Genomic DNA, 25,579 nt, shown 5'->3' on the forward strand with positions numbered 1-25,579 from the left:
GCTATCTTTCTGGTATGTTCCCTATTACAAATGGTTTACAGTGAGTTGAAGTGTTGTATATTCTGCTACAGCTGCGTGCAGAGGCAGCAATAGGGCTCTTTAATAAACCTGCCCGCCTATTTGTTTTGGATGCAAGTCAGTGTTTATTTAAATATTTACGTGACTCCATTTGTTACAGCATTATTGAAAAAGCGCTGCTGTGGCCAGGCTCACTTGAAGGGGTAAGGAATGTGTAAGTGGTGGCAAGAAGACACAAAAAAATCACCCTTTTATTTCTACACATACTCCTCTAACGCTACAAACTGCATGGTTGCGCTTTCTTCCAGATGTGCTTTAAGAAGACCTCTAACAGGAGGAAAGCTCAGTCAGACTCTGATGCCTCTGGCAACATGTAAAGCAAGAAGAGAATAACAAATTTCGCTACATAAGTGATAATGACACAGTAATGCAAACCAATTTTCACTTTATTCGGTAAAAAGAGCTGAAGACTTGTGCCAGACCGACCATGATAAAAGCACATAAAGAATTGCAACAGCACATGTTCTCTCGGTGACATCAGGAACCCTTGAAACATCTCATGTAAAAAGCAAAACAACCCATCTCAGCTCAGTGCCCAACCTCCTCCCATTCCTCTCTCATCCTCTGTCACTAAACCCCCTCTAGCCCCTCAACTAATCCACACTACATCTGATGAAACACAGCTCAACCCCAACTTCCCTCTTCGCTCCTCTCACTTCAACCTCAGGTCCCACGGCCAACATCCACAGTGCATAATACCCTTATCATTCATGAAAGCAGCAAAGGGATACATAAGGACACATATATTCCCCACAGACCATTCTGTCTGTCATGGAAGCTGGGGAGAGGCTTGTATGGGCTCATCAGTGTGTGGAGGCAAAAGACGTTCCAGTCCCCTCAAGACTTCGACCATTCTTCTAAGAGAGGTGGGGGTTTCTATCTCATTATTCCTCCTCCTCCTTGTTTTCTTTCCCCACTCCAACCATCATTACCTTGATAAATTATTGACTTTACGAGAAAAATTAAACTATATAAATAACTCCACAATGAAAATATTATCCCCTTCTGAAAAGCAAACAGCAGCCAATAAAAACCCGCCTGACTTCCATCAGGCTACTTGGGCTTGGATTATAGTAATGTATGACTGCGTAGTTCTGCCTGAAGTCTTCGCATCAGTTTCCTCTAGCTCTTATAGATTTGTGTATGCATGTGTATATTAGTTTCTCTCTAAAATATATTCATATACGTCTTTCCATAATATATATTTCTAAGCCATTTGTCCAAACCTCCCTTTTTGTCGATGCTCTACGGTTGAGATCACAGAAAAGCCATCAGTGCTAGAATGTTTTTGTGAGCAGCACAACCCTGACCATAACCTGATATTTGTCCTACCTTGCAGATTAACAGCAAGTGCAAATGTTTCCATTTTGTCTCTTTTTTTGTCCTTCCAGTAAACAAGAAAATTACATTTAATCCCATCATGCAGACCACAAGCAGACAGGAACAAAGACAACAGTTCTCATTCCAACCTTTAGGAAGCACAGCCAGATAGGAAAGGTTTCTCAGCAAATGAAGTATGTTCTCAGAGTGCCAACAGCTAATTTTAGGATTGAAGCAAAAAAAAAAAAAAAAAAAAAAAGCCAGTGAGATCATTACTCTGGTAGATGTTAGAGAACAATAAGAAGCTCGGGACTTGGGAGGCTCATGATCAGAAACACGGTGCTGCTGCCAACAAGAACATTCATTAGGGACAAATAAAGAAAATACTTAGAGGCTAGTTTTATGTGAACCAATTTGTGGTGTAATTGTGCGGGCAGACAGAAATCGACCTCAAACTGTGGAGAAATGACTTGTTTTCAAAATCGTCTTTCCACGGCCTTTCTTGTCGGCTAATCGCACAAAAACAACTGTTAACACTTCTGTGATGATGTTACTAAGCAACATTCAAACAAACCTGTGATGTGAATTGACCAGAATATTTTGTTGGGCCATATAATGTAACCAGTAACAAAATGAAACAAAAAAACAAAAAACGTGCTGACTGACAGAAAAGCCAACCATATAACTGTAAAAAACAAAACAACAACAACAAACAAACAGCCATTCATAAAGTTAAACTAGTTTAAAGTTTCATCGTATAAAGAGATTTTGAGACGATGTGATTTTCTTTCACCGAGACACAGGCTTTAAATCCAAGTCTCTGTCATCCACCAGAAAGTGGCCTCAGTCCAACTGAGCCTGAACTGGTTGTGAAAGTCAGCGGTGTCTTATAACACGTGCCCTGTATATTTAACATGTGTAATGACCAAAACCAGAGAGGAAGAGAGAACGGTTGAAATATTGTGTTGCCAGATAGAGCTGAGTGCCTATGGGTTATGAGTTTCAAGCCGGGCAGCCCCGGTCCCAGTATGATATCACCTTGCCCTCAGTGCTTCGGGGGAAATGATCTGCAGAGAACTGGTTCTGTGTGTCTCTGTACATTTGCCTACACATTAACAGGCACCTTCCAAAAGCCGGCAGGAAAGTCCCCCTTGATTACTATGAAACTGTAGCTAGGCTCAGTGTGGTAACAAAACAACATAACACTCTCTTTAAATCATAAAAGTGCCAGGCATGCATTCAAATAACCAATTGGAAGCAGGGACATCTAGCTAGTACAATTGTTCTGAGGAGGCTTTGAACTGCTAAAAGCTCTAAAAATGATTTTCTTTTAGTGGATTATGATTTATTCTTTTTAATTCCCTAAGGTGATTTTGTGGGAAAATCAATAGCTCCAGTGGAAAACTATGATAATCAATAGGCACAGACATAGACTCCACTTGCCAATTTATGATCAGGCGGAACAAAACAAGGCTCCATCTCAGTATTCCATATATCCAGCACTCTGGGTCATTTAATCCTGTGATAATATTTCAATCTAGCACACTTTTGACATGCAAGCTATTAGCTTATATGTTCAAAATGACCACTTGAACGCAAGGTTAGCACACACACTGTGGGCTTTCTAAGGTCTCAGAGAGGCAGCCCAGCAGGGGTCGGGAAGCACAATTTCACAGAAAATCTTCTTTGCATTACATTTGCAGCTTCTACAGATGCTTTCTGGAAACGAATCATCTTGTTTTTCCCACTGTGTTTCAATAAGGTGTAAAACAGCAGCGTCGAGGAACCTGGAGCTCAAGACTCGAGGGAAACCTGAAAGAAGTACCCAGGATTTAGCAGTACACATAAGATTCAAACACTCCCACTCGGAAAAAAACCTCACCCATCTTTCCTCTGTTTACCTAAACAAATGACCCTGAGTCCCCTGAGAAAATATATGCCAGCAACTAAATTGGACCTTGTCACATAGTCAGACATTTACTTGGAATCAGGTTGAAACAAGGACATTTGAACAATCAAGTAAAATGGCAAATGATAATTTAGTAAAAAGATGGAATTAAATGTCTGTCTGTTGTTTAAAAAATAAAATTAAAAAAAGGGCGGGGGGATAACTTGGACCATTTCAATTCATTTCTTCTAAACGCTATTTCTCAGCACATTTATTAATTTGCCTGAAATCCTTGCTCTGTCGTAACTGATGAAATTAAGTTCAATCAATATCAATCAACAACAGTCATTTCTCTACAACTATATTCGAATCAGCTCTATCCTTCAGCAAATCATTATGGCTTATTGAGTCAATCCAAGCTAAACAGCTGGACTGGATGTCGTGGGGTAAACACGCAGCAATTACAAATACATTCTGAAAGAAAAAAAAAATGCATCGCAACATTCAATAAGGCTGAATGGCTTTAGACATGAAATGCATCATGCTGACACGGAAAAGAAGACAGTTTTATGTCCAGCTTAAAGTCAACTTGGTATAAACACCGCACGCAAACATGCTAAACTAATAGGACTGAAGGACTAACCATGAACAGTGATTGTTTGTTTGTTTCTTTGCCTAAAAAACAAACAAATGTGAGAGCTAGACCAGAGGGAGCTGCTTAAATATCCCGGTCCTTCTTAGTGCTCTCCATGCATGGTAAAACAATTCATAAATCATCTTTAGAGAACCAAATTCCAACCACAACATGCTAGATGTCGACAGCTCTGATGGGGAAGAAGCCCTGGTAAGAAAGCTTTACGCAGAAAAATACAAACTACGGTTCATTTAGTTCAGCTGTGTACAGTTACAGGGTTAACGCACGTCAGTTCTATTTTGGGGTGGATTTTAACTAATGTCCCAACAAACAGGACTTTCCACAAGATTTCAGCATTAAAAAAACATTAGTCTAAGCAGGACTAAATATCAGTGCAGATCTGTTTACAGATCAGGTATCTGCAGCAGGTATTTACCCCATGATCATCAGCCAAGGAATATTAGAAATTAACATCTCATTTATCAGCCCCCAAATGAATCCCAGGAACAACTAATCAAGAGAAACGAGGCAGAACACAGTCTTAGTTTATGAACCTATGTGCATCAAGTTTCACCACAATCCAACAGGATGTCAGGAGTTCACATCTGTCTTTACGCGGCCATGGCGTCCAGTCATTTTTTTTCTACATACACAGAAACAAAACTGTAAAATGTGGAAAGAAGGCATTATTGTGTAACTAGGTACAAGTGGAGTCGTGGGATGAAATCAGCAGAGTACCTGCTGTGCTGTAAGTCTCCAGTGCTGAGCTGTGGTCTATCAAGATCTTATAACCGTAGGGAAGCGTATTATTTCACCATGATTGAAACCACAAGGGCGAAATGACTCGGCCATTTTCTTCTTCTGATTGGTTGCGGAAACAATTTGTAACTTTTCATTACATCTTCTCCTGTAACACCACAGCAATTTCCAGAAAAGATGCTATTCATTTGCTTACAAGCTCCACTCCAGCGTGGAGAACTGGAGCGGGGGCACCGAGGGGTACATTTTAATAAAATGCAGTATGAGCACCTGGTTACTAATGTCTTGTTTTCACTTCACAAGAGAAATATTTGGATAGGAAAGAGCATGAGTCTAAAAAGTATATGTTTGAATAACTAATGGAGCCCAACAATTAGATGCCATATACAAATGTTGTGTGTCTAACAGTAAACACACCCACATGCAGAATTTGTGGCCAGATTTCCAATCCACTTAACATTTCATAACAACCAAAATACTACGTGTGAAAGCATCAGCGTTTGAGTGTTGTCAGTTCTAAAATCTGGTCTTTTATCGACTATTTTCAAAAACCTGATGGTGGACGGGATGTCAAAAACAAGACAGAAAAGATGAACAAAGGAAAAACAATTACAAAAAAGAGAAAAAAACAGAAATAAAGTCACCCGGTGAAAAATAACTTCACAGACAGAAAAACAAAAACTTAGATAGAAAGAGAGAGGACCAGTCAAAGAGACAGAAAACACACTGACGGACAGTTTACTCCAGTCAGCGAGTGTTGCTGACAAACTACAGTCTGATGTTACTTAGTATGGAGTGTTGGAGCCAAGCTGATTATTTACTGACAATCCTCTAATGAGACAATATACTTTTGGAATGTGAGTAAGCAAAGATGCTTCTTTATGGAAAAGCCATTAGTCTAGTTTGCAAAAAACATGGACTAGAGGGGAAATCAGGAGGAAACGGCGGCATGACCTTTCAGCTGTGAGCTCTTTAAACAAGCTAGGAGACAAACCTCATGGCCTTTGTTTAAACTCTGAAATGTCAAAGGAGCATTTTTTTCTATCTAAACACTTGACATGGGAGAAAGTTATACACATCCAAAGCTTTTTGCAGCTACAGAGATGACTTCACCCAAAACAGAGACTTATCACTCCTGCTGGGAAAACGTTTCCCAGGGACTTAAAAAAAGAAAGAAAGAAAGAAAGAAAAACGTTGAACGACCTGCTTATTTCCCCTGACTCATCACTGTGATGCTTTAGTAGAAAATCTTACAGTGTTTAAAGGAGCCTAAACACAGTGAGAGTCAACAAAGTACAGACTATAAAGAGTTTTTCATATTAATTAGGACGGACGGACGGACAGATAGATATTAGGGGTGCAACAATACTCATATTGATATTGAACCGTTCGATACAGTGCTTTCGGTTCGGTACGCATATGTATCGAACAATACAAATTTTTTTATTTCTTTTATCAACTTTTCTTCTGACGATGCTGTCTGTGTTGAGCGATCAGTGGATCTGCGTTCGACTGATCCGCCTAGGCTGCACTGTCGAGTGCAGATCCACTGAACGCAGCGCAAGCTAGCAAGACAGAAGCTAAGCTCGTTGCAACATGGCAACTGCCTCAACGCTACCCGAAATTGAACCTCCCCCACCCTCATTCAGATCTGGTCTTTGGAACTGTCTTGGTTTTCATGTGAAGTATGACCCTGATGGTAAGCGCGTCATGGACAAAAGTAAAACAGTATGTCGGATGTGCCACGCAAAGCTCAATTGGTGGGAACTACTGCATTAGCGCAGTTAGCTCGTTAACGTGTTGACGCCGTCCAGCACCACGCACGGGACAATCCGCGGTAACTTTGCCGCGTTATGGCGTTAACGTCATTTCAGATTAACGCTGACAGCACTAGTGGGAACACAATGAATATGACTGCACATTTACTCTGACATCATCCTAGTGCAAAGACAAGTGGAAGCAGACAAAAACAACAAGCACGCATGCTACAAACTTTACCCGAGTCATTAGCACATGATTCTCCTTATGGGGACCTGATATGTTTAATATGCTGCTGAGAATATAGCCCAGAAGAAGCGTATAGTATAGCTTTTATTTTGGAAAGAGACATTTCTCTGTAATAAACTCTCTTTTCCAAAGATGAGGGATTTCTCGATCAGATTTATTTATTTATTTTTTATTATTTTGTTGTTTCAGCAACATTAAATTTAAAAACTGTTCTTTTGAGTTAAAAAATATATTTAGAATTTTAATAAATGACGAATTAAAAAAGCCTGAACATTTTTTTGTATGGAAAAAAATATCGAACCGTGACACCAAAGTATCGAACCGAACCGTGAATTTTGTGTATCGTTGCACCCCAGATAGATAGATAGATAGATAGATAGATAGATAGATAGATAGATAGATAGATAGATAGATAGATAGATAGATAGATAGATAGATAGATAGATAGATAGATAGATAGATAGATAGATAGATAGATAGATAGATAGATAGATAGATAGATAGATAGATAGATAGATAGATAGATAGATAGATAGATAGATAGATAGATAGATAGATAGATAGATAGATAGATAGATAGATAGATAGATAGATAGATAGATAGATAGATAGATAGATAGATAGATAGATAGATAGATAGATAGATAGATAGATAGATAGATAGATAGTTAGTTAGTTAGTTAGTTAGTTACTGGGGTGGCACACTAAAAACAGAATTTCCAGTTTTATTATGCTGTTGTTAAATATGTGTTACTTGAAAAATGACAAAAAAGAAAAAGAAAATTATTATATCCCTAGTTAATTTCCTGCTATTAAGGTTGATATTACTGAAAATAGGTACATATGAAAACCAAATAAAATATTAAAATCAATAATAATATGTTTAGTTCATGTTTCAACTCATTGTAGGGTGTCTTCCTCTGTCTTGTGCTCATGTTAATATAAAATTATTTAAAAAATGATAAAAACACCACTTGTTCTATAATAAACCCAGTAGGCATTTTCAAGAAAAGATTCATATTCCTTTCTGTCTGTCCCATCTATGCATCTTTTACCAAAAGTTTCAGAGGTACCTGCTTAGGACAACAGCTTTATGGATAATGGAAGAATCATGCACACACACACACACTCACTCCTTGTGTGTGTGTGTGTGTGTGTGTGTGTGTGTGTGTGTGTGTGTGTGTGTGTGTGTGTGTGTGTGTGTAGACTTAAGGCATTCATTTGTGTGTACTGACAAATCCATGTACTCTGCAGACTTATGTATGTGCAGCAAATATGTTTTTTTCTGAAAAGGGGGTCCTGGAAAGTGGAAAACTGGCATAGAGGGAGGCTACACATAGCCAAGCCACTCATCTCTTCTGGGCATGAAGAGCCACAGTAGTACTACCAGAAGAGAAAAACAGAGGATGACATGTCTGGAGATGTGGTGTCCTGAGAAACGGGTTCACTCAGGTGTCAGCACATTGTAGCATGTTATGTAACAACATCGCAGCTTAAATTCAGTACATACAAACAACATTACTACTATTAATATACCAATGAGAAACAGCTAAATTAAAACACTGAATTTAGTGACATGTGGCATAGCCTGTTTCCGTTACGTGCATGACTTAAAATCATGTATGATATGCATTTGCCAGTGCAATCATTCATTATATAAAAAAGCACATACTAGAATTGGTAAACCTACCTGTCACAGTCTTAGTTTTGACTGGGCTGCTGGCATAGTCTGAGGCCTGATTGGAAGATTGTTTGACCAGTGGTGTGCTCCCTACTGACACCTCGTCCTCTCTCCTCTTGGCCAAAGGAACTGCACCAGGATTCTGCAAGGACATCAAAGCATGAGCACATATACGGCCATGGACAGGAAAATGCTGCGAATGTAAAGTACAAAGTTATTCACTTCTTGAAGGGAACAATTGAGACTCAGATTTAGTCAGATCTCAAGATCTCTGTTAATCAGGAGAAACAATAAATAATGCAACTAAAGACAGAGATACAGGCAGAGAGAGAAAAAGAAAAATGCAGTGGAACACAAAACCGGACTCCAAGACCAACAAGGACTAGTGACAGCTCCCTGCTTTTTTTAAGCAGTCTCCCATGCAGGCCAAACACACACGCTCACACACTGCTGTCAGTGAGATGACTGAAAGACAGAGGAGTGGAAGGTTGTTCTGAAATAAGGAAACCCCATTAGCATCGGCCAGCAATACCAGTCGGCTATGATGCAGCTGCACAAGGCCTCAGGCCAAACACGTACTGCAGCCTGTGTAAACATGCACGCACGCACGCACGCACGCACGCACGCACACACACACACACACACACACACACACACACACACACACACACACACACACACACACACACACACACACACACACACACAGAGCTGCTTTTCATTCCATATCTCTTCACTGTGTCTCAAAGACACCCCCCATGCGCCTCCTCCACTGTTAATGCTAATCATTTCTTCAATACTCTCATTTGTCCTCTCATCAGCCTTACTTCCACTTTGGCTTTCTCTATGAAGTCAAAAGTTCTACTCGCACACCTGTCACACAAAATGAACTTCCTTCTCTCTTTGTCCATAACTCAAAATGCCCCCCTGCTAGTCCTGATTTCCTTATTTTCCAGCATTTCCTGTCATCTCGACCCAAACCAGTCAGTGTCCTTTCCACTGCCCTTCACATGCTGTTGACTGGCCTTCAGATACAGGCCTTGTCTAATCCAGCAAGGCCTTGAGAAGTGGCCCTGACAGGCAGCTGAGGTAGACATTCACAGAAACACACACACACTGGCTGCAGCATGTCTACATAGACACACACCAGCCCATGTTGTGTATCCTTCACATTGGCTGTAGTTCAACTCATAACATGTGTTTACCCCCTTACAGTAACAACCTCTAGCACAGGGAGCCGGTGCAGTTAACTCCTGCTCTTTGTTGAATACAGACTTACATCTTTCAAAAACTGCAAGGGGCATAAAACAGAGCAACTCAATGGGGGGAAAAATAGCATAATATATTCATTGACAATATATATTTATGTGGCTTTATGGGGTGAAGCTGTGCTATATCCCAGGCAATCACACCAAGAATGTCTATAAGTGTGCATGAAATGTGTGCACAGAACATTCAATGTCCATAACCATCACTACGACCCCTGTCAAATAAACAGAGAGAGACTGGATGGAAGACAGGGAGCAGAACACATGGAAAAAGGTAGCTGGGAAAGAGAAGGCAAGTCTGAAGGAGGAAGAACTACAGACTTCAGTTCACTTCAGTCGATTAACTAAACTAAGTGTGTGAGTGCCAGCAGTTTACAAATGCACATTACAAATGCCTGTATAAAGGTGGAGCTCCTTATGAGGATGGTAGTTTACTTACTTACTTTGGTTACAGTGACTGTAATCTGTGCAGAACTCAGATTACAATGGCACCAACTATGTATTTGTCCACCAAATGGACATAGAAATAACATTTCAAGATAAAGTAGAGCTACAAGTGGTGTTTGTAGCTGTTCACATTTTTGAGTAACAACCCCAATAATGCTCAGATTATGGCAGACAGATTCTATATCCTCTCCTGCCCAAGAATACCTCGGGATCCAACTCAAGGAGTTCCAAAACATTGCTGCTCTAATTATTTTATTATATCTTACTTAACTTTTATTTATACAGGTAGTCCAATTAAGATTCAATGTCTCATTTACAACAGAGACCTGTGTTTCCCAGCATTACTAGGCTGTGATCTTGTTGTGACTTCAGATAAGCAGCAGAAAATAGATGGCTAAACTGACATTAGGCCTGGAAGAGAAACTGACAGCCTGTCTGAGAAGAGATCAAGTACCTGTTGCTGTTGTCTGCTGCTCGCTCTGTGAGGTTGATACAAAAGCCATGTGCAGAAGATTGGGTCCACATTGATAGCTATTCCCTGGACACTGACCAGCAGGACTGCACCTGGAAAAAACACATACAGAATCAGAGTTTTAGTAATATAACACAGAAGACAAAGAAAATCAAACCAATGATAAATTGCTATGTTCCAAAAAAAATAAAATAAATGACAGCAAAGTATATCGTCTACATCTGTTTGCTTTTACAAAATGAAATCTGCTGGAGACCAGTTGTTTGACAGCACTCAAGCCATTTTTTGAAGATGTTTGACTTCAGCAATCAATATGACCTAGTCAACAGAATCCAGACTAATGTGGAGACTATGCGAACATGGACAAAGTTCTGATACTGCAAACTTCTGCAAAGTAAAAGGAATACTGATGTGCAATCAGTGTAAGAAAATATAATCAGCAAGGTAAAGTGGCTTGAAGTGAATCTTCTCACATTGAGTGTCAGGTTCCTCCACTGATGTACATAATACAGTCCAAATGAACTGCTGGTGGGTATCGAGCCCGCTTGCTGGAGTGCAGCGAGGAGGACAGTTTGTTTCAATTGCGCTGTTCAAAGTGGTATCAAGCTAAGCCAAGAATAACATTTTCTTTTGATAAATTTCTATGAAACTCAAGACTTTCTCTGGGTTTTGGTTTACTCTTAAATAATAATCTTTACCAACAATAAGCGGACCCTGAGGTAATGCATTAGGATCCTATCAATAATGATTCCCATGCCGGCAGGATTAGCATAAGGTCTCTGGCGTGCCGTCAAACGTCCCAGCATGACGATGGGAGGATGTTTCAGCTCTAGAAGGACTTTCAGCAGTTTAAGAGAGCTTTGGACAAGACCCGAGTCTTCTGTTTCAGGCCCTGAGGCAAGGTTGCGTGTTTGTGAGTGTGTGTGTGTGTGTGTGTGTGTGTGTGTATGTTTATATTTCACCTCCAACAAAGCTTGATTACCTGCTGCTTTGCCTAACATTTTAGTGTCTCCAAAGCATGAACAAAGCTGAATTAGAACCACCCATTCCCCAGCATTTATGTGCTCACACACACACACACACACACACACACACACACACACACACACACACACACGGACACATTTTTGTTACACTAACTTTGCAGCTTGGCAGAAACAACTCCCTCTTCCATTATTCCTGTGAACAATACAAATAAAACTGTTCTAATTTGCTGCACTTTTACAACATTTAGTGATTTATAGCCTGTGAACTTGTGTATGTGTGCGTGTGTTTGCAGTGCAAAGTAAAAGTGCATGAGAGCAATGTGAAATGTCTTTGTGTTCATACTGTCAAATATGTGGCCGTGTGTGTATGCAAGGTGTGAAAGCTTTAAAACGTACATCCACAATATAGTATTTTATAGTGTATGCACAAGTCAATACTAGGCTTTGTGCGTATAATTATTATTCACTGGGTGCAATTTTATTCCTCAACCATGATTTATTACTAGTATACAATCCTTTCTGGGCAAAGGGGAAACATTCTCCTTGGATAAAGTCAAACTGACTCAGAGTTCTTCCTCTATTGCTTCATCTATGCATCCATCTTCCATCAACTCCATCCCAGTGTTTTCACTGTTTCCTCACCGACCTCTCTCCCCCTCCTGATGAGGAATCATAACCTCAGTCCTGTGGCTTGAACTTCTATACCACACTGTGGCTTCTTAATAGGCTCTGGCTGTGGCTGTAGTTCTGGGGCCCAACTTCAAGTGGTTTTGCTGCAGCTCAGAACAGCATGAGCTGTATAGGACCCAGAAGGCTGGGAGCGAGATGAATAGTGAAGATGTACTTAAGGCCCTAAATCATGGTCTATAAGATGGACTAGCACATTTAGCTGAAATCATTCATGACTGCATACGTCATCTAACACAGCAAATTAATTATGTTTGTAACATTAAAAGGATAAATTTAAAAAAAGACTGCACCCATAGATTCATTTTAAAGCGATCACTTGACACAACTGAATTTTCATAAAAATGCCTGTGAGCCAGAGGAACCAGGATTTCACCCAATGCCAGATTCAGTAGAAAAAGCAGAAATAAACACAAATAAGTTTTCATTACTTATCAGATGAACTCGGTTGTCAGCTCCAGTTTTCCAGTTTGGCTGCTTAAATACCTGCTGTGAATTCCACAGCGTTTTCAGTGTTACGTCAGCAGCTGTAATCTTACTGTGGCTGTGCGTGATGTCTGCTTGGCATCTGTTCAGGACAGCCATGACCATGTCCATACATCACAGCACCACTCAAAAACCTCTCTTTTTAAGACTAACAGAGCAAACAATACTTCCCCCCCACCTGCCAGTTTGATGGTGACACAGAAGTAAAATATGTGTTGACCTTGCTGCTGAGGCTTTGAAGACCAAGGCTTTACAATACACACGGTGTTCTTGTTTCATCATTGTGTTGACATAACTACCAGAGAGTGGCACCTTCTTTGAAGCATGCAGGACCATGAAACGGCCCGGGGTGCTTAGAGGGTGACCTCGGCAGCAGGCTAACTGTTGTTTTTCTCCACTCTAACAGGGTGGCATAAGGGTAATTACAAAAAGTGATGACAATGATTACAAAAGTGTTTTTCTTACTTCCCAAATGAATCTTCAAGAAAACACCTCAAAACTCCTCAGTGGCCTAGATTCTGAAAATACATACAACCGCAAAATGTACACGCAGACGTCTGTGAAGACACACTTACCTTGACTAAACCACAGTGGGCCTATTAATGTCAAAAGTGTTTTTTTTCTTCAGTGGCTTAAGACCAGTTGAGTTAAAAGTCAGCATAAGGTTGTTGGTGTTGTCTTACTGCTGCCTAGCATCAGGCCTCACACAGCCTGAAGCTACATTTAAGTAGCCCTGACTGAGAGAAGGCCTTTAATGTTTAAGCCCCATCTATGTTCTTGTCAGTCTGTATTTATGGATCTAAAATCCCACTAAACCTTCAGCCACGCATTTTTACATCTTCATAGTTTTTTTTTTTAAATCAGTCCACATAGTTTATACATTGACTTCTCTGAATATAAAATCTGCTTTTGTTCAGTCACTGCAACCATGAAATTTAATCAACAGGGAGTGGTTAGGTCAGTGCAAGTTCAAAACCAAGTCCCACAATGGAGACCAAAGCCCTGATTGGGGGTTGCAGAGGGCACAGCCTCTCAACTACAGGGCAATGACCCCCAACATCAGAGTAACAGACAGGCAAGGTGGGAGGTGCTCTCCAATCACCCCCCCAGGTAGACAGTGGGGGGAGGATTCATGTCTCAGCCAGCTAATCGCCCCCTCAGAATCACTTCATTGTTGGACGGGAGGCAGTGCAGGGACCCTGCGTCCAGCTTCTCCAACAGAAAATAAATAAATATAGCCCAGCCCGCATCAGCCAGATGACTTCTGACAGGTTTGGTTAATTTCGAAGCCAAGTAGCAAAACAAAACATTACGCCAGCGTGCGGGGCCTACACTGCCTTTAATTGCTTTTCCGATGAGCTCATGACTCGAAGGTGTCCTGGAGTGAGCCGTGCAGTCCGACAGGTGTTCTACTGGTGTGTGTGTCAGAGAGAGAGAAAAAGAGAGTTGGAGCTGCTGACACCAATGAAAAGGGACTCAGCTGTGTGTGGGTGGGTGCAAGGAACACTGTTTGCAACATGTGATTGTGTGTGCCTCCTTATGAACACAAGTGTTTCTGTTTGGATCCATTTCAAACGAGCTGTCCAACAGTGAACATCCCCTGTAACCACACACTATTTAGCTCTCTCACACACACGGACTTTTCTGCAGTTCCCCTGCTGAGCTCCGACCCAGCAGCCCAGGGCAATGCCGCCACAGGAGCCCAGGGGCTCAGGAAGGACACAGGCAAGTTTGACTGGAAACAGACCCTGCTCTACGGAAAGCCTGCTCTCACTCTGCGCCAATTCAGCCCGGGACTGGAAGGTGGTATATACAGTATGTGCGTGTGCGTGCGTGCTTTTAATAGAATATATAAGGCTACAACCCTAAGTGGCCCAATTGCAGTAGCTTGTAGCTGACAGGCTAGACCCACCTCGTAAAGGTTGACTATAGCTGTGGGTACAGTAACGGTAATAGGGAGGAAGAAACTTGTAAAGTGACTAAGCCAGCAAGAAAATCAGGAGAAGTCAGAAAGAAAAAGGTGAACAGAGGCAGAAATAAGTCTTAAAAATGAACTAAAAGAAAGACGCACATTCAAAGGAATCAAAAGACAGAAAAAGGGAGACTGAATAGATACTGAGATGCAGAACATCAGCAGAATAATGAAAACGTGTAGGTGATAAAAGAGTAAAATGTAAAGAAGCTAGTTTCCTAATCTTTATGATAAGTGAGTGTCTCAGTGAGAGTCGGTCAGTGTGCCTACTCGTTATTCAGTATGATTTATGGAATCACTGAAGTGCGTCTCCATACAAGCAAAGTTCTGTAAACTGGATGTAAGATATACATATAAGTCAGGATAAGAAGTAAAAAGTTTATGTACAAAACTACTGATTCGCTATAGAATTGAAAACTCTAATATGCAGACATTTATAAAATGCATATGTGTGTCTCTACATTAGGACACTGTGTCTCTCAACAAGTACGTGAATAATCATGCAGTCATGTAGTGAGTACAGGGCTCATTCAGAGAGAGAGGTCAATCCCCGTTCCCACCAGAGGCTCCTTCTATCCCATCCACTGTGTTTTGGTGAGTCATTGTTTTTAGTTATAAACCCAACATTTCTCAGGCCAGCTGGTTTGTTCCAGAAAACGGAGCATGCTGTAGCTCTGTTGTCAGGACACTTCTGGGTGGTGCCTTAGTCAACAGTAGCACACTGTCCCTGTGCATGCATGTGTATGCTTCAGTGTTAACATGCATACATTTTATTTGCATCTAGACACAAAAGAGTAATTTCTAATTGTTCTTCAGAGTCAGGAGGATCTGAAGCAAATAAAGGTGCATTTCAACAAGTGAACGCAAGTGCATGTAAACTGTGATCAAGGCCACCACTTGTTTTTTTATCTACAATTTAGAAAGATCTTCTGTTGGGTGCCTTAAATATAAAACAGACCACACAGTAAACAGCTGACATTTGCACATCTATAGGGCATGTTGTAGATCAGCATGATATGGTGTAGAGGTCAGATGAGGGGGTTGAAGCAAGAGAAAAACAGCAGCTCTGTAAAGCTCCAGATGTTGATAAGAAGCTCTATAGTCATACATTTCCCACTTCTACTCGACTCCTAGCCTTCATAAATCCACTTCAATGTGTTGAAAAGACAACCAGACACAGCACAATTGGTGCCTATATCACTAGTGAAACCTAACCAGCCCTGATTTGGAGTATTCCAGCTGTTGTCTCTTTTCCTGGTCTCTCTCACCAATAGAAAATACTTATAGTCACGACCAAATGTGACCTGGCCCTTGTCAGCAAGATAGCTAGCTTTCTTAATGAGAGACAAAACAGACTTGGTCCTGATTGCATTAATGTATCATTACCATATCCATCATGGACATACAGTGCACTGTGTGAACTCTAAATGAGCCCCAGTATAATGTAAGGGGAACAGGAGAGACACTTCTGAGCTCATTAAAATAAACAGACTTCTGCTTCTGCTGCTGCTTTCCCACAGAAAGCCTGAGTTTTGCATACTTACCTTGAAAAGTCCTTATCACTGCTATCATTTAGTTGGCTCATGGGCTTTCTCTGCAGTTCAAGCCGAGTTCTTTCAGTTTGTCATGAGGAATGGGGGAGTAAAGCATGTTAATGTCTGCCATTAGGTGGGGTTGCTTCCAACTATTTTATATGAATTACACTAACAAATTGAAAAGGCTATTTGCAAATGGCAAAATGTTAAGTTTACGTGAAATTGCAATTATGTTATACTCTCGAGGCTAATAATGTCCATAAAAAGGAAGCATATTGCCAAGTAATGATGTAGGCCAGTCTTCATACAAATAGTAACAACCCGGGGGGAAAAAAATTGGAAACAGCCTCCATGTCAAAAACACAGCAACTCCTAATGATGCTCACAAATCAAAGTAAGCGTGAAGCTGAAAGCAATATGTAACACAGAGCAGAAGAACTAAATAGCTTGTATATGTACAACAAACAGCAACAACAAGAAAGTCATTTCCCAAGGAATGTGCAGGTCACCTTCAGTCCACCATCTATCCTATGGGTGTGGGTGTGTGCGTGTATGTATCAGTTATCTGGCAGTGGGATGGCCTTTTTGTCTCTCTGTACAGAAACTGACCCGCTTTATAATCCAACTATGTTTTGGATTTGGAACAAACATCCAGATGACAAACACTCAGCCCCATCTTCTCCAGTTATTCCCCTTCAGCTCACTTCACAGCTCTCAGCCTTCTTAAGAGCATGAAAATAAGGGACAAAATGTTGCCTTTACTACTTTCAAGCCTTTCCAACTCTCTGCAGCTTAGTTTCCCCCAGTCTCTCAGCTTGGCCTCTTGTCAGTTCAGTAGACTAAGTAATGATCTCAGTGACAGATCAAAGTCTTCTGCCTAAGATCTGCGTCGCTTGGGAAGCTGGGAATGCTGCTTTTCAGAAACTGAGATTAGCACAGTAATATGTAGACGATCTTCTGTATGTTGGTATGGCTGTCATCCACTCAGCTAGTCTGAATATTTCTGTCAAGCAATTTGTCTATTTACTCCATGAATGAAATTTAGTGCCTTTGAAATACTCTTTCATTTTGGCAGCACTTGAGGTGATAAGAGTCACTGATGAGACATTTTTACATTACACTCCTTAGAGAATAATAAGAGAACGCAGCAAGCATTAAAAAGTGTTTTCCATGGATGCTCAGTTGGTTACTGCTCATGTTGCTACTGTATTCCAAAGAAATCTGCACAGCTGCTGCCAGAAATTGTTGGGGGGTTGGAGGATTTCTTCCTGGTAAATTGTACAAAATACAACGTAAAATCCTTTAGCACACAGAGAGAAAACTGGGATTTTCTTTAGTGGAGACAAATAAGTTCACTCAAGTCAATTATATGACTATTAATTTACTAAACATGTGTTTTTACAGAGAACAAATCAGCATGTTTGCCAGTGGATCGGGGCTTTACAACAAGCAGTTAAAGTTAGTCTCAGTTCTTCTTCACAGCTGCCAAGCAATCAGTGTAACACTTTGTGTTAAAATTATGAAATTGATAATTTATCACTTATTCTGAATACAGTCTTTATATGAAAATATGTGCTTTTAACTTATCATCATTCACTTTTATCTACTTGGAATCAGTGACATAAAAGATGTATACTCAAGTGTGTTTTGCTCTGTTCTTAACCCCAGTGCTTCCCATTAGTCCAATCTTATACTTTCACTCCACACCTACAGCTGAATGATGAATACAAAAGCTGGATAGAGGAATATAAAGAGAAACACGGGGATTGGAGAGTTGTTTATACAGAACAGTTAATATCTCTTAACCCCTTCTTCACTCTCTTTCATTAGTTTCATCTTCTGCTCCTCTTAGTTCCCCATCTGACTATCCACCCCATCCTCTTCTTGCTTGCCACAGTAGATTGAAGATTACTACTCTTAAAGACATAGTCTTAAGTGGTTGCACATTTGAACCATTTAGCAATTTGGTCTAATGGTTTCAGGATGAGCTATTTTTGCTGCTATGCAGGGTTGAATGGATAGGGGGATGAATGGGTGTACAGTATATTGAAATGCTAGTTCTGATTGGCTGCATTTCCTTATCCAGGAGGGGGTCACTGCAGTGTCAACGCTATGAGGGATGAGCTCAAGCAGAGATACGATGATTGCAACTGAACAATTAGAAGCGAGCAGATGTTGAAAAATATTCCAAGACACGACATTAAAGTGAAGAAAAATTCTATACGGCTGTTTTAGACACATGATGATGTTTTCGAACAGTAAGCTTGTGGCTAATGTGGTATACTGGGAATCTTTTTGGTTGATTATGACAGACATACTGACTAATATTCTCTCACTGGCATATAAGGTAAACCCCAAACCTTCACCCTTGCATGAAAAGACATCTAGATGACAGTAAAGACATGTAGTTTTGAGTGCGTGTTTCCTGGAGCATCAGAGAAATCACCTTTGGCCTGTTATTAGCCACTGCTGAATGAAGCCATGATTTGAACACTCAGCACCAACAGGAAAGTAAAGGCCAAGTGTGTGTTTTGTTGTTGGAGGATGTCACTCCTGTCTGCACACACACACACACTGATGAAAAAGAAGAAGTGTTTATACCCACCAGAGCCCTATTAAATACAGTCAGACATCACACATGCAGACAGGCATGTACTTTTGCACACATGCATAAATAAAGGATGCTTAAGCCACCTGCGACACAGGACTTCCAAACTACAATCAGCTGCCCTACATTAACAAACCATGGCACAAAAGCAGCGATGAATCAGCTACTCTAAACACATTTGAAATGCTCTTCAGATCAGCTTCTTGCAGACCAGTGGGAAAATAGGGAGGGCAGAAAGATTAGGGGGGGGGGGGGGGGTAGCAATGAAGAAGATGAGGGTGAGAAAAGGGGACAAAGAAAGGAGATGGTGGGAGTGAAATGACAAAGGGAGGGAACTCAGATGAGATAACTGAGACAAGTCTTTAAAGGTAAAAAAGTAGCAGCAGCAATTGCAAAATAGGCTGCTTTTATCCTTCAGCCTCAAAGCTGCAAAGGACACAGACACCTTCTGAGTTGAAAGGACACATACTCAATTTGACTAAGATCCTGGTTTATGTCTATGAACACATAACCATGCTATGGTGACAACTCATTTCCCTTGTTCTATTTGTTTTTCAGCTGATAAAAACAGAAGGGATAAAATACTCTCTCTGGCCATGAGTTATCCTCCTTTTGTCTTATTTCACTGTGTGCATAGATTCAACAAGGTGCTGGAAATATCCCTCAGAGACTTTGGTCCATATTAATATGATAGCGTCACACAGTTGCTGCAGATTTGGCACCTGCACATCCGTGATTCAAATCTCCCCGTTCTACCCAAAGATTCTGTGCTGGCTTGCGACCTGATGATTTTTGGATCATTTAAGTATTGTGAAATGATTTGTTATCTTGCAGGAAGCAACCATGAAAAGATGAGGACACTGTGGTCAGGAAGGCATGGACATGGTGAGCAAGAGTACTCAGGTGGGAATGGGGCGCTTAAACAATGCTCACTTGGTACTAATAAAGGGCCCAAAGTGTCCAAAGAAAATATCCCTCAACCCATCACACCAGCAGCAGCAGCAGCCTGAACTGTTGATAAAAGGCAGGATGACTCCATGCTTTCACGCTGGTTATGCCAAACTCTGATCCTACCATCTGGATGTTGCAGGAGAAATCCAGACTCCTCATACAGGCAATATTGTTTTATCAAATCTTCAAATTTTTCAATTTGTTGAGCATGTGGAAAATATAGTTTATAATGTTATCTTCTGCTGCTCTAGGTTTGATATGTTGTGCATTCAGCGATGCTCTTCTGCATACCTCATGCAGTAGAACATAAGGCCATTTCAGTTTTTATCAGCACAAACCATTTTCATCCAAAGAACTGATGTTCACTGCATAGTTTCTCTTTTTTAGACCCCTCCCTAGAGACAACTGCATGAGAAAATTCCAGTTTCAGACGTTTCTGAAATACTCAGATCATTTATTATAACATTAATGTTAAAATAACTGTGATAATACAACAAGAAAACTACCTCTAAGCCATAGCTGTTCAGTATTACATGCTATGATAGCATTAGCTAAAGCAAACTTAATATAGACCAAGATTTGGATTATTTGGATAGAATCCACACCACACATTTACTGCTCACACCAAGATTGCCAAGAAAATAGGTTGTGATATATTTTCTTGTGATACCATGTTATTGCGCAATTCACACCTTCATAAATCTTGTGGCCTTACATCAACCTGCTCTTTTCCAGATACAGTTGCAAGCCTGATAAGCTAACGAAAACAACTTTACCCCCAACTTCAACATGCCAGTGTACCCAGGGCCTGCATTTATAATAAAACGTATCATTTATATATAAATTGTTCCTATTCACACAGCCTTCACTTGTATAATTTATGCAAACTGACCAGGACTCACTTAGCTTTTTTTAAACTTCTGTGCTGTTAGTTTAGTAGACATCCAGGGGGAGGGGGTCATACCTGAGGGAGTAACAATTTTACATTTCAAGTTCAGAGTTCAAGATGTCTACTATTATTAGAAACCCTATGAATATGGTGGCTCAACTTTTGATTATGAGCCAGAGGAGGTTGATGGGAGCTAATGTCTAGTGGCTATTAGTGTCGGGAACGAGTCCTTTCATCTGCAGGTCTTGTATATGCTGTGAAGGGAAGAGAGCAGTGCCGGGGCTGGCTGTGTTTACTGCCTGTTTATCTAATGGGCATGTGGGGGGCTGGAAGGCCATGAGAGGTCAAACCACACACAGCGAGAGGAGCCTGGGACCCCCAGAGGACCACTCAAAGTGATGAGATTATACAACTACTGCTTGGTCTATGACTACTGCTGCACACACACATTTGTAGTAACAGTCTGGCTGACACACGCACACTTGACTCAGAGTGATGATAGTTTATTACTACTGTGTTGAGACTAAGAGCCCCAGGGGCAGGAAGATGAGTTGAGGGTTCCTGTGGACCTAAAGGCCCCCAAGGCAAAGTGAGGAAAGCACTGCTCTGAGGGGGCCAAGTATGTATACAATATTTTTGCTTTATATCACACACACATTATAGTGCACTGAAACACATGCATAACTTACAGCGCATATTCACATACCAGCTGTGCAGGACCAGATGCATTATTTAATCATATGAAAACCACAAATTCAAACACACAGGGGAAAAAATAATGTGTTTACTGTGTAAAATTCAGAAAGCAGTAACCTTAATCACCAGCATCAGACTACAAGTTTAATGCTGCACTGTAAGTAAATATATGAGGGAAGTTTCTTCCATAGCAGCTTGTTATACTACTGCCACCTGCGTGATCTCAATCTTTAGTACCGGCACTTGTACAGAGGACTGCTTTGTCCTTACAAAGGGAAAAAGAGAGTTGGGGATAGTTAGAAAGTCGCTAGCAACCAGCAAATCAAAGGCAAGCAGTCTGGTTTGTTTTCTCACGGTACAGGGGCTGAGTGGAAAAAAAATTACAAAAAAACGGCTAGATAAAATAAACCTTTAATTTGACTGAAATTGGAGGCAACAAGCACTGCTGTAAGAAAAGGCTGTGAAGTGTGATTTCTTGCGGTTTGGGTTAATCCTGATTGAGGAGCCCCTGAGTTGAAATGTCAGCAATATGAGACTAAAACAAAAATAATTACATCCAAGGTTAATGAACACAACTGCCTGAGGCAGTAGAACGAAATGAGAGGGGGCAGTGAGAGAGAAAAAGAGAAGGTTTACGAGAGAAAAAAAAGATTGAGAGTACGCTAAAGAAGAAGTTTAAATTTGCTCTCATTTCACAAAGAGAAAGGGTCAAAAACATCTTGTAGAACAATAAATTGTAAATGATCGACCTGGTATTGTGATACAGGACCATCCATCCCAGACTGTACTCTGTCCAGGGTGCCGTTACCTGTCGAGGTTAACGAATTGTATGGCTAAAAGGCGAACCATAAAGTTTGGCAACGGCATACCTTCCTTTTAATCTACTGTCATGCTGTGCAAGGTCATACCATCTCTCTTTCATCCTGCTTTCATCTTTACTGTTATGTCTACACATTCTATCTAAGCTGTGTGGGGAGCTGCCCATTACAATAACAGTGGTCGATGGTGCTAGAAGGCACCTGCACCTTGTACTGCTAAACCTTGTCTGTGTGCATACTCTGTATGTGAACGTGAAATAGGACATTAGTGTTGGATGGTGGGCATGCAAGTGTACATTTTTGGTATCTCAACAGTATGTAACATTCATTCATATTCATTTATTGTCATAAGCAAGTATTGTTTACACACACACACGGCCAGCAGAGTGTGTGTGCACCTTAGGACACTCACTCACTCGCCCTTTTTGTCTCACCCTGGACAGCTGGCTGCCCAGTGCACAGCTGCTGGAGGGGATGAGTCCAGGCAGAGAGCCTCAGAGGATAAAAACACAATCCACATCAAAGGAGTTCCACTGGTTGAACATGATTATCAACCGTTATCCCCTGAGTGTACAAGTCCTCCCTCAACTCCAAGCATCACTCACATAGGATGGGAAGTGAGGGGAGATTTGCTAAATACAAGCTGACCACAAACTGATATTACTCATGTCTTCCTTTACTCTTCTGACTACTTCTCTTTGTTCTGCACTTCTTTAAAGACTTTTACTATAAACAGGAAAACACAGACAGATAGCAGGAGCCTCACAACAATCTCATCCTATTTATACTATCTATGCATTAATGGCAAGTTCATGCTATACTTTTAATGACTTGAAGTATTGTTTTGGTGAGGCTTAGATGATGTACAACGGCCACAGACAAATTACAGCATCCAATCTTTTTGCCATGGGGAATACACAACATACATTGAGTTTCCAGCTGACCGCTGAGAGAAGTCAGCAGTTAATGTCAATTTCGAGATTTCATATTTTGATAAAATTAAAATCAGCTTAGGTTGCAAATGATTCAAATTCAGTTTTTGGTGTAAAGAAAATTCTTCCAAAAACAAGTCAAGATGCAGATGAATTGATGAATATGATGATGACTCTGAGATAAATGTCAGATTTACTATTACAATATAATCTGTGGGTGTAGTACCTAAAGTTTTAAAAGGGTCTAGCAGTGGGAGCAAGTCATTAGTTTCATGTTTCCACTTCTTTGCTTCTTTTTGTTTTTTGCTGCATAAAGACTTTAGTATGGAAAATGTGTGAAAGAGGGTACTAGGATTTTACTCGTCAGCATCATGGAAATGTTGTGGATGCTGATGTCACACAAGAGAAGAGATGGTTCAAAAAACTGACACAGGTCAGCTACTTTTCAATTAAATTAAATTAGATTCACCTTCAATTATATAGTGCCAAATTACAACAACAATCAAGTCAAGGTGCTTTAGATTGTAAGGTAAAGAACATATAATAACACAAAAATTTGCTTATATTGCAATAGTGCTAAAACAATGCCAAATGCAGCCTTCACTTTTGCTAATTGTGATATAAAGCAGAAAAAAATAATTGCAGTGATGTTTGACTGCCAGTAATCATACATTCACCTGCAGGCAGGCTCTATAACCTCAGGTAGCTTAGGAGTTATTGTGAAATAATAATTATGAAAGACCATGCTGATTTCCAGGAAGTACTCTAACCCTCTTTCCACTTCATGTATTTGCAGGTGGTCTCAATGCCAGAATAACTTTTCTTTCTTTCTTTTTTTTGCAGTATGTCATTTTGGAATGACTTTGATTCATTTTGTTTTCTTTAAAACAAGTAACTGTGTTATAAATTAAGAGCATTATGTTACATTAAACAGTCTTTGCAATCCTGTTCTCATTCGCTGGCAACTTATCTACCTAACCCTCCCCAGAAGCGAGGGGAAACATTATCTGAGTGTTAAGACTGTCTTACTTTCACTGTAAGAAGACGGGCTAATATGAATCTGGTGATGATGTGCTTTTGGGAATCCCACCCCTGAGCTGGGTGCAGCTAGTCAACTCTTTGAGCTCCAGAGGAGCGGAGTAATAAAGACCAGACAACAGGCTCAAATGAACTGATCTCTCTTTCAAAGCCCAAGGGATGGTCAACAAGGGTCCTCAGTGCATTACCTAACTTTAAAAGATTCTGTTCAACTTGTGTTTTGGTTGCTGTGAGGTCAGGACGCTGAAACAATGTTAGATCAAACAGAAGATACTGTTGCAAAATAGGAGCTTTGCTGAAGCAAAGCATGCGAGACATGAACCTTACCCTCATGATGTCACATACCTGGCTCAAGCTCCGAGTCAGGAACAATGAGGAACACAAACTATAATCATAATTTACACAAGCATTGCAAAATGCATAACATTTTTTTCAGACAGGGCTTTAGAGTTAATATAAAAGCCATATTTACCTAGTACGTCCTAAAATAGTGGATTTGATTTATGGTTTCATTTTGTGGAGCTTCTTTCTCAGCTTTAAACTCATTTTTCGAAATATCATTCCAGATTACTCGAGTAACTACATGTAGTCAGTAGTATTACATGTAGTTTTAAATGCTGTATCCTTTATCAGGAACATGCTTGGCAGTTACTGAACACATCTACTTTATGTATCTTGTTGGAGGGGTAAAATATCACTTACACTACACCAGACATTAGGTATCACCACACATGGACACGCACACTCCAGAATGTAGTGGAATAAAAAATATGCAGTCAATGCTGTGGATAATGGACCTGACGTCAGGCAGCCCTATAAACCCAGCTCAGGTGCAGGTTTATTTTTCTTGGACTTATCAGACAAGTCATGAAATAAGAATCTCACTGACAGACTCACAGCTAAACAATAAATCGCTACTCTCACTTTCAAAAACGTTAACTAGAATTGCTATTTAAATAAACCCTGGCATCTCCTCAGGCACGCAGGCTATCGTGCCATGTGACAGATCTCTCTGCCTCACACTACGGACCATACCAGTGTATGTGAGGGCCAGCGCATTGTTGGTCTTCTGCTGGGGTACAGAACATCTGGACAGGACACGAGTGGTGCTCATTCACTGTGAATAAAAAACCTTTTCTTAAACACATTTAAATGTTTACTCATTCGCTGCTGAGTCATAACCAACGGGCATTATGAGGCTAAGAGTCGGCATTACAGAACTGATTACTTATGTGCCTTTGGGTATAATGAGCTAAACATTTTCAAAAATGCTTCATTACATTATATTACACAGCTGCATACACCCAGTTATAATGTGAGGTCTGGCAATGGCGTGTTCTTGGTAGACAGACTTATATACTGTGTATGCCTTAAAGTTCCATGGATGCCCACAGATTAAAACGCAAAAGCTTATATAAATGCTGATA

The 25,579-nt window shown here is 40.5% G+C and overlaps 1 protein-coding gene across 2 annotated transcripts in view; it reads right to left on the reverse strand.

Annotated features, from left to right (window-relative positions):
• The window catches only part of vps13b (vacuolar protein sorting 13 homolog B), a 301,375-nt gene that overhangs the window by 164,739 nt on the left and 111,057 nt on the right, over nucleotides 1-25,579 (reverse strand). For both annotated transcript variants that reach the window (XM_026183458.2, XM_026183460.2), the window contains exons 20-21: nucleotides 10,537-10,646; nucleotides 8,377-8,509 (exon numbers count right to left, since the gene is read on the reverse strand). In XM_026183458.2, the coding sequence (XP_026039243.2) occupies nucleotides 8,377-8,509; nucleotides 10,537-10,646 (243 nt within the window). The remainder of the gene's footprint in view (nucleotides 1-8,376; nucleotides 8,510-10,536; nucleotides 10,647-25,579) is intronic.

The sequence above is a fragment of the Astatotilapia calliptera genome, chromosome 11 (assembly GCF_964374335.1).
Source record: "Astatotilapia calliptera chromosome 11, fAstCal68.1, whole genome shotgun sequence".
NCBI classification, from domain to species: domain Eukaryota; kingdom Metazoa; phylum Chordata; class Actinopteri; order Cichliformes; family Cichlidae; genus Astatotilapia; species Astatotilapia calliptera.